The 10,395-nt window shown below is 33.7% G+C and overlaps 1 protein-coding gene across 6 annotated transcripts in view; it reads left to right on the forward strand.

The window, feature by feature from the left end:
- Klp54D (Kinesin-like protein at 54D) overlaps window positions 1–10,395 on the forward strand; it is a 32,946-nt gene that overhangs the window by 1,899 nt on the left and 20,652 nt on the right. For 2 of the 6 annotated variants that reach the window (XM_023170769.2, XM_023170772.2), the window contains exons 1-2: window positions 5,802–6,003; window positions 8,123–8,438. In XM_023170769.2, the coding sequence (XP_023026537.2) occupies window positions 8,155–8,438 (284 nt within the window). In that variant the 5' untranslated portion in view covers window positions 5,802–6,003; window positions 8,123–8,154. Of the gene's footprint in view, window positions 1–4,108; window positions 4,337–5,800; window positions 6,025–8,122; window positions 8,439–10,395 lie in introns of those variants that run through there. The other 4 variants (XM_074182117.1, XM_074182115.1, XM_023170774.2 and 1 more) reach the window with 4 other exon arrangements.

Genomic DNA, 10,395 nt, shown 5'->3' on the forward strand with positions numbered 1-10,395 from the left:
GACAGAGTCAAATTTTTAAAGACAATGACATGAATGTATATGCCAGTAAAACGATTAAGTTGCTTGGACTAACAATCAACTATAAATTGTGCTGGGAACCACACGTTGATATATTTTGTGTACACTGAAAGCAATTCCATACATTTGGTGATTTATATTGAAACATTAATATATTCTCCATTACTCTACCCCTTCTAAAAAAGGAAATGTTCGAATTATACATAACCTAGGTTAACAAATGTTGTTAATAATGTACGCTGTCTGTTTAAAAAATAAGGTGAATTTTCATTTTTCTCAAATTCTACTTATGTATTTCACAGGCTACGCCAGAAACATTTTGATCTTCACAAACTTTATTTTCAAAAATATCATAGTAGCTGTTTGGTAGTGAATGACATAAAATTAATTCTTTACTCTAACTTTTATATACCCCACGTAATCACCAGTGACAACTACCTCGTAAGGTACATCATAATTACCTAGACCTAGAGCATCTACTCTACTTTCATATACCTACATCCTCAATTTTGATTACCTGGAGCCTGGAGCATATTGTATCAATTCTACCTAGTCTACTAAGACAAGGATAACATTGGTTTCTAAGAGAACAAACTATGTAAATAAGAAAACAAGTTCAACATATTCAAAAAATCTTTTAGACAACAATTATTTCTTTAAGGGATATTTCGAAATTTTATGCATAGAAAATAAAGTTTTAAACTTGTGTTGTACTGTTTGGAACCTTTGGTGTAGTAATGGATATTACTGGGGTTTTTTTTCGTAACACCAAACCGTTATTTTAACACCTCGACACGTGTTTCGATCACCAAGTGATTATCTTCAAGAGGAAAATCAAACTAATCATACTTACTAAGCTATCCTTAACAACAACAGGCATCTAGATGCCCATTGCAACCGATATGTCTTATTTTGTTTATAAGTTCAAATTCCACGGCAAACTTAACGACGAAAAGTGAAAAAGGCGCATAACTCCGTTATTTTTGGTTTTATGACAAAATTCATAACCTTTCCAGAAAAGAGTTAGCAATCGATTGAGGTAGAAACATACACTGGGTAAATCGATTTCAGATGCTCTCATACCCAAAGAAAGAAATATAGAGGCTATAAATCGGATGATCGTGGTGGCAATTCTATTGCTCCTCTTTGACCAATCCATCTGCCAGGAAATCTACCATTCAGCCACTGTCTAACTGAAAAAGAGTAGTGTGGTGGAGCTCCATCTTATCGTCTTGCTGAATCATGTTATGAGCCGCATCAATTTGATTTTCCAAACTACAAATTTTTGAAACATCTACCATTTCTTCAAAGATATTCTATATGAGCTTCTACAAAATTATCTTCTTAATAATGTGATCAATGAATGATGTATTGGAGAAAAAGTACCGATAACCTTATCTTGACATGTCATAATGAATCATAAAATTCAAAACAAATATGAAACAACGACTGAAAATGTAATTTTTTTAGAGAAATGCATGTCTCCCAAATTGAATATTCATTTATGGACGGTGTGCATTAATTTATTCTGCATTAGTCATCTTGTATCATTGGTGATGTCAATATTTTCAACATAGCTGGATGAGTAAGAAACTGGACGCGGAATACTCAAAAATATTCCACGTACACAATAGATTACTCATAAAAGTGATTTATGTGAAATGGTCATTCATTATCAGAGGTTTCAAATACCTCGATAAAAACGAGAAAATCATCGATGTGTGCATACTTGTTTCTACAGTGTGTAACAACAAAAACTTAACAGAGCCGTATAAGAAGTGAGATTTTTAAAAAAAGCTCGGACACGTCGATTTTTAATTGAAGGGAGACACCTTTCAGACTAATTAGATTTTTTGTAGTACGCACCCCCTCGGAGGGGTGCGTCCGACGACCCTTATTTAGATAGGGAAAGTAGGTCGAGTGGCACCTTGTTTTAAAGGTCTTTCGAATACTTTTACAACTCTGTTAAAAGAAAATTTTTGTAACGATAAGTTTTCGAGATAATTTGAAGTTAAAATTACCATGTTAATAATACAACAGACCACTCGGTAACTTGTATGCCTAAATAAAAAAAACGAGCAGTTCTTCTTATCAGTTTTTTGTTGAATAAAATCCCTTTTTTAAAATCACTTCTTCCACTCCTCTTCTTCCAGTTTTCATTAGTACATCGTTCGATTGTTTTGTTTAAACGGGTCGTGTATTGTTATTTGTTTAAAAATGCCTTACACTACTGCTGAAAGGGTTTCAGTTATTGCTTTACTTTTTGGCAACGACCGAAATGCTAATAGAACATCAATTTTATTTAACGAGCAAAACCCTGGTAAACACCTAAGCAGAAATCACGTTCTAGATTTGGTCACAAAATTCAGGGAGACAGGTTCGGTTTTAAATAAGAAAAGAAATGTTTAGAGAAGGGTAATGAATGACGATAATGCGATTGGAGTGATTGGTCAAGTCATCGCCAATCCCAATTTAAGTACCAGAGGTTTATCAGCAATGGCCGGAATAAGCCATATGAGCGCATGGAGAATCCTTAAAAACCACAAATTCCATCCTTACAAAATTAAACTTGTTCATGAACTCAATGAGGATGATTTTGACCGAAGACAGGAGTTTTGTGAGGGCATGTGTGAGAGATTAATGCAAAATCCCGAGCTGCTTTATAACATCTGTTTTTCGGACGAAAGCTCATTTTATTTAAATGGTTGCGTGAACCGTCACAATTGCCGTTATTGGTCGGATGAAAACCCAAGACAATACGCAGAAATACATACCCAACATCCCCAAAAGTTGAATATCTGGGCCGGAATATTAGGCAATCATATTATAGGTCCATTTTTCATTGATGGAAATTTAACCGGTGATTCTCATTTACAACTTTTTGAAGAGGCAATACAACCTCGTATAGTTGAAAAAATTGAACAGGATCCAAGATGTCAAGATGAATTTATCCATTTTCAACAAGACGGTGCACCACCCCATTATGTCCAACAGGTTCGAAATTTTTTGAATAATCATTTTGAAGGACAATGGATTGGCAGAAGAGGTCCAATTGAATGCCCAGCACGATCACCAGATTTAACACCACTGGACTACTTTTTGTGTGGATATTCAAAGTCTAAAGTTTATGCTACACAGCCAGCCAATTTGGATGAATTACGTCGTAGAATTATTGATGAATGCCGAGCTATAACTCCTGAGATGTTGATTAATGTAAGAGAAAAATTCGAACAAAATCTTTATTGTTGCATGGAGCAAAATGGCGCACATTTTGAACATTTACTCTAAATTTTCTATGTGAGTTACCCTTATTAGGTGTTACTTTTTTTGGGTGTGCTTCAAAAACAATTATTGGGATTTATTAACCCTAAAACAGTTTTTTAAACTTTTCTGTGTCATCATCATTCAAGGAAATCAGCAGGTTGTATTCGTTGTGTAGGTAAGTTTTTAGTATGATTCACTTTTTTATCAGAAACATAAAATATCCACGTCAAAAGGCAACCTTCATAAAGAGGTGCCACTCAATTTACCTAAAATGTAAGGGTGGTAACCAACCCCATCCCCCGAAAAAATCTTTGTCCAATCTAACCGACCTACAAGGTCGGTTAGATTGGACAAATGTTTCCTATTTTGGGAAACTAGAATAATTCCTTTTCAGATCGAGAATATCAGCGGAGGAACTTTCAATACTGTTTCATATTTGTTATAATCTGAATTAGATCGATTTGCAATACGACGTTTTGTTCGTTAGATTTCATCATCAACTTGATTTCTTTAAGTTCGGATATCTAGCTTTTTCTTCGATTTTTGTAGCCACTTTAATAACAGATTGAGCTACGTGTTTACCGACGTTTGTCCCCGATAAAACATCGTCAATACATCGTCTACTCAAAAAGGTATCTTAGAACTCAAAGATACATCAATTCCACATATTTTTTGAAAATTTGCAAGTAGAGGTGAACGCCTATGCATTCCAGGGGTTTTGTATTAATACGGAACTGTTCAAGAGCCAATTTTAATGGAACACGTTTGTTTCTGATGTTTTCTGACAAATAAAAATAGTGGAGAAAAAATGTAAGCCATGAATCAACAGAATATGACCTATAATTGTCAAATTTACTGTCGTAAATAATCATTAGATTCGTGTGAATTTGTCAGAGGAAAACCATGAATTTTTCTAATTACAAGAAAATTTATGTGCTTTTTGTCTACGCGAGATGTTTGAGAAGTGATACTGAATCTCTTGCATTTGAAAAACCCTCGAGTAAAATTTGTACAGTAACTAAAAACGGTGGCTATACTGAAATTGGCGTTTCGGGTAAGTTCAAAGACATTCTCAGTGATAATAAAGTGATATTTATTCGATTCAGTATTTGTGGAATACCGAAAAATTGAAAATAAAGAAGTATCACTGAGAGAGATTGCACATCAGATCGACTACGTAATTTTGAAAAATTTTGACCCTACAAAGTCAGAGAAATTTGCCTTTACCGCATGGGATAACATCGTCAGGGTAATGAATTCTGTGATGAAATTTTATCTTGTGATGAGAGTTAATTCACAAATAACAGATGGTGTAATAGAAATATTCATTATCAAAGGCGAAAAAAAATTCCTTCCTACATAGAGCTACAAATTTCCAAGAGAATTCTTGTCGGAGACTCTAGTTGAGTTGTTGGACGATTTGATTTTGAATATTCTAGTCACATTGCAGAACTATTTGCTGATAGATAGGAAACAATGGCCCTATCAAATGGCCACCACGTTCACCTGACCTAAACCTTCTGAACGTTTCATTGTGGGGCTTCTATAAAGACAAGGTGTTCGGATATTGACGAATTGAAAGAAACAATGGGAAAGGCGTCTCTGCAAGATTGATTATGCATTTAACCAACGGCTGTAATTTTTATATTCAGTGAGGTATCGTGAACGACGTAGATGGTGAGGGGTGTTTTGACATTGATTTTTTTCTTTTTGTTACTAGGTATATTACATGTTCTTTCGATATTTTGAGTTTATATAAAGCTTTGCGTTCTCTGATTTGCTCTCTAATTTAAAATGAAACAGTATTGAAAGTTCCACTGCCTTTTGTTTCATATCATACAAAATGGAGGTGGTAGTGCCAAAAAACGAAATTCGGCAGTTCTAGTTTTTGGCAAATATGACAAAAACAACCACTTATATTCTAAAACTAAACCGTTTTCTCTTTGTTGCAGAGACAGTTTGTTACACCTTTTTTAATGTTTGCATGATGATTTGATATGTAGTGGAGTTATGTATTGAGATGTTTTTTTCCGATAAACACTATCAAAATATGACGATTTTTTTTCAACATAACGAAATTAACTCAGTCATTTTGTTTTATTTCTATTGCGAACTTTATAACACATAAACCTTGTTCGTTCAGATGATTTAAAAAAAGAATTTGGATCATTATATTCGATCCGAAACGGTAAAATATCATCGTTTGTATATGATAAACAATAATGCCCCAAGAACAGAACCGTAAGGCACTCCACATGCGATAATTTGGGAGATAAATTTCTGATTCTCTTTAAATGAAGGAGAAATAAGTTTTAATTTATGACGTACCAGTATTGAATTGCTTTAATTGTATGGCAGTAGAAGAAAATTGAGATTGAAAGTAAATTAAGGTAAAAGAACAACACTTCACAAAAGTAATTGTTCAATCGATTGTTTAAATAAAACCATTCAAAGACAATCGCCTGTTTGCTGCTGACAGTATTAATAATCACCACCGAATAAAATAAAAGTTAGTAGTGCATTATTCAAAGTTGAAAGAAACCATGTTTCGTTAGTGTTTGTATTAATAGTGCGACCCATAGCGACGTAGAATACGAATAACACCTAGTTGAAAGACTAGTTCATATCAGTGCTCAGCAAAGAAGGTTGAGGGTGCTTTGTGTGTAGAGGTGGAAGTTGTTAGACTGTACGCACCTGCTTCAATTTGGGCCCCCTTTTGAAGTGAGTCATCAACATAATTAAGTTTGTGTTTGGAATATTTAAGTTCATGTTTGGAATTGTTGATGTTTGTTTGATTCAAAGTAAACGCAGGAGTTCAATGATTTCAGGATTGAGTTCATTTTGATTATATAGATTTGAATTCATTGGCTTTGAATCGTTTCTTTAATAACTATAAGTCGTAATAATTGTTTTTCACCATAATAATAATCGTTATTCACCATAAAAAGTACAATTAAAAAAGACAAAAAGAATAAAAAGGAAACAACTTTCAGTATAAAGGTGAATAGACGGAGTACCTTTCAGCCAAGCTGTTTTTCAACTCAACCTGAGAATAACAACAATACAATAACAATAACAAAAAATGTCGAGAAAACAGTGATATTGTGATGACAAAATCAGAAAATTTGTTGCTGCAACCTTTTTGTATTGCCAAGGTCGGGAACGGGCAAGAGACTAGACAGTTAAGCAAGTCTTCAGTCTTTTTTTGAAGTTTTTAATTGTATAAGATCGATACTCACAGGGCAGACAAGTTTGTTACACAATATCTCGTGATCAAGAGTGTCAAAGGCCTTGCTATAATCCAGAAGTATTAAACAGGTCCAATTCTCATCATCTACATATTCAAAAATATCGTCGATAATTGACAGAAGAACCGTGGTGTATTTTGTTATAGAAACTCTGATGTTCAAAAATATATTGGTGCTTTTGGTATTCCCCCATCAGAATCAATCAAGAATTATCCCAAGTACATACAGGGTGTCAACCTTGTCATTTCCATCGCCTCCGCAGCGGGGTGATGGTACACCCTTAAATCTCAAATGGAATTAGAGATGATTATTTCGGTTCTGTTGAAAATGAAAGTGATAAGAATTGAAGGGGTTATATTTTTAGAAGTGATTAATTTTTAGAAAAGAAAGTTTTTGACTTTCTACTAATCCATCTTGATACAAATAAAAAAGAATAAGGGAATCTTCCAAAGAAAGGAATCAGTTTGAAAATGAGTAACTCTATACATGGATGTGTAGATCATGCAAAGAAGTAACTTTCAGACACAAACTGAAAGAAAGTCCTCCTGAAACAGCTACTTTCATATAAACATTGAATTACACGAAATTTCGAAACAAATACTTCTATAAGAACCCTGAATTATACAGAAAATACTTTTCTCTAATCAGTTTGTATTTCAAACATTCGTTGTGGAATAAAAATCAGATATCATTCACATGAGTTCTACTTTGAATGAATGGTAACAAATTGCACTTACATGGATCACTGTCGTCCTCACTGGTATACATCGATGTTTCGCCTTAAGACACTTGCCCCAAGGCTCTTCACATCCATGTATAGAGTTACTTATTTTCAAATTGATTACTTCCTTCCTTTCTTTGGAAGATTCCCTCATCCTTTTTTATTTGTATCAAGATGGAGTAGTGGAAAGCCAAAAACTGTTTTTCCCTTCGTCAATATTTGGATGGTAAGTGGATCAGCCAAGAAGCAGTGGAGTGGCTCACAAAGTCACCCGATTTAGGAAAAAAATAATATATATATATATATATATATATATATATATATATATATATATATATATATATATATATTTTATAGGTAAATACATGATATGAAATTTAATGATATTACTCTCATTTGGAACATCCTTCACAAATAAATCTCACTTTGAAATATATCTGATATAATTCACAAAAAAAGTTCAGTAATCTACTCGTGAAAAAGAGCAATTACCCATTCAAATGATTGACGATAAAATTAATTCTCACGAGTAATTGCGACAGTTCTCGCTCGCGTTGGATAATATACTATTACTCACTGATATCAAAAATTAGACCACCTTTTTTCTTTCGAAAATAATGTGAAAGAATTATACTTCATTGTAATATAACTTCACAGTAACTTTGATGTTTGATAATTTTGTACATATTGATCATTGATAACAGTTAATTTTACTTCCCAGTCTGTCAATAATTATTCAAAAGAATAATACCTTATTTATACCAATATTTGATAGATTCTGTATATACTGTTTTAATGATGATTTTCAATTACCGATATCTTTAAAAATAATCTTTTTTTTTTGTTCAGTAATACCTAAAAATATTCACAGAAAATGCAGAATAAACCCATAGAACGGCTTCCATGAACAGATCCCAATCTACCAACATGGTGACGAGATCCAGTAACTCTTATCGAACTCCTCCGGGATCGCGGGGAACGAGCCCTTCGAGAATTATCAATTCTTCTAAAAATTCTTCTTCACCATCATCTTCTTCTGATAACTTGAGGAAGTCTCCGACGAAGTCATCCTTCCGGAAGGGCCAGAGTCCGGATCGTCGCAAGAATGGAGTTTCCGGTCAACAAAAGAATTCAAGAGAGAGTCCTGTGAAAGTTCCTAAGCAACTGGTGAAATCTGGAGGTAGCGAGTAAGTATAACTTCATGAGTGTTTTATGTATATTCAAAAGCTGTTTGTCGGGTTATTTGGTTGTGGACTGAAGGCCTGATGTTTCGTCTGGAACTGCAATGGAGATTATGAAGATATGGCAACGGACACAGTGCTTGAGTTGTCTCCAATGAGATTTCAAACGTGTACTTCTAGATTTTACATAATTACACTTATATTCAACTACAAAAGTAGTTCGTAACAGATAATTTACGCTGCTAATCATAGTACGGCAATTAATAAGTCACCATATTGAACTCCAAAAACTGAAGCTGTTGTGCAACATTTTTGCCTAAGGTATTCTTACGCTGGCAAAAATATCGCCCAAAATTTCATATAAAAATATTGGCTAAGGAATCTCTGACTTTGGCAAAAATGTCACTCAAATTGTGCAAAAATATTGAGCTAAATGTTTGTGTTCAATATTGAACGGCCCCATGCTTCTCACACTGCACAAAAATGTTGTACAACATGCAAAACAATGTTAGTGTCGATTAAACTGAGATATGAAAAACCCCTGCTTGAAGTGTATTCCACTATGGCAAAACTGTTCAACATGTGTGAATTTTTTAAGCTGAGTTTTTGTACAAAATATTGAATGGTTCTGAGCCCCTTACACTAAACAAAAATGTTGCACAAAATCCAAAATCAAGCCAGTGTTGAACAATCTAAGCGATGAAAGAATGGCAAAAATGTTCAAAAATATGGAGCTAGATGTTTGTGCAAAATATTGAGTGGTCCCCTATACCTTACGCTACAAAAAATATTGCACAACATTCAAAATCATATTTCTGTCGATGAAACTAAAAAGTGAATAAACGATGTTCAAGTGTCCCCCACTCTATCAGAAATGTTCAGAATTGTATGTAACATTGTTGAGCTGAATTATGTACAGAATATTGGTCCTGAGCTCCTCACACTAAACAAAAATATTGCACAACATTCAAAATCAAGTCAGTGTTGAACAATCTAAGCGATGAAAGAACGGCAAAAATGTTCAAAAATATGGAGCTAGATGTTTGTGCAAAATATTGAGTGGTCCCCTATACCTTACGCTACAAAAAATATTGCACAACATTCAAAATCATGTTTCTGTCGATGAAACTAAAAAGTGAATAAACGATGTTCAAGTGTCCCCCACTCTATCAGAAATGTTCAAAATTGTTTGTAAAATTGTTGAGCTGAATTGTGTACAGAATATTGGTCCTGAGCTCCTCACACTAAACAAAAATGTTTCACAACATTCCAAATGAAGTCAGTGTTAAACAACCTAAGCGATGGAAGAACGGCAAAAATGTTCAAAAATATGGAGCTAGATGTTTGTGCAAAATATTGAGTGGTCCCCTATACCTTACACTACAAAAAATATTGCACAACATTCAAAATCATGTTTCTGTCGATGAAACTAAAAAGTGAATAAACGATGTTCAAGTGTCCCCCACTCTATCAGAAATGTTCAAACTTGTTTGTAAAATTGTTGAGCTGAATTTTGTACAAAATATTGGTCCTGAGCCCCTCACACTAAACAAAAATGTTGCACAACATTCAAAATCAAGTCAGTGTTGAACAACCTAAGCGATGGAAGAACGGCAAAAATGTTGTTTTGTGCAAAAATATGTAAAATATTGAAAATAATTAAATGGTCCCGGGCTCTAACATTACACAAAACGAGCCTTCTCATTACACAAAAATGTTGCACAATATTTAAAATTATTGATGCATTAATGTATAGTGTCCGTTTAAGCGTTTAAATAACGTACAAATTAAGTAAAAACCGCTGGCACAGATATATTATATCTGAGAAGGAGACAATAGAAATTGATGAATAAATAAATAAATATTTTTTGACAAAAATTAAAATTCACCTTATTTTTTGTACACACCTCGTTTGTGAATTAGCAGTTAAATATCCACTGGAAATGCAAGAACTCAGACGATG

This window comes from Leptinotarsa decemlineata, unplaced genomic scaffold (genome assembly GCF_025532065.1).
Source record: "Leptinotarsa decemlineata unplaced genomic scaffold, Ldec_3_MD MMD2_tig00026328_RagTag_RagTag, whole genome shotgun sequence".
Classification (NCBI taxonomy): Eukaryota; Metazoa; Arthropoda; class Insecta; order Coleoptera; family Chrysomelidae; genus Leptinotarsa; species Leptinotarsa decemlineata.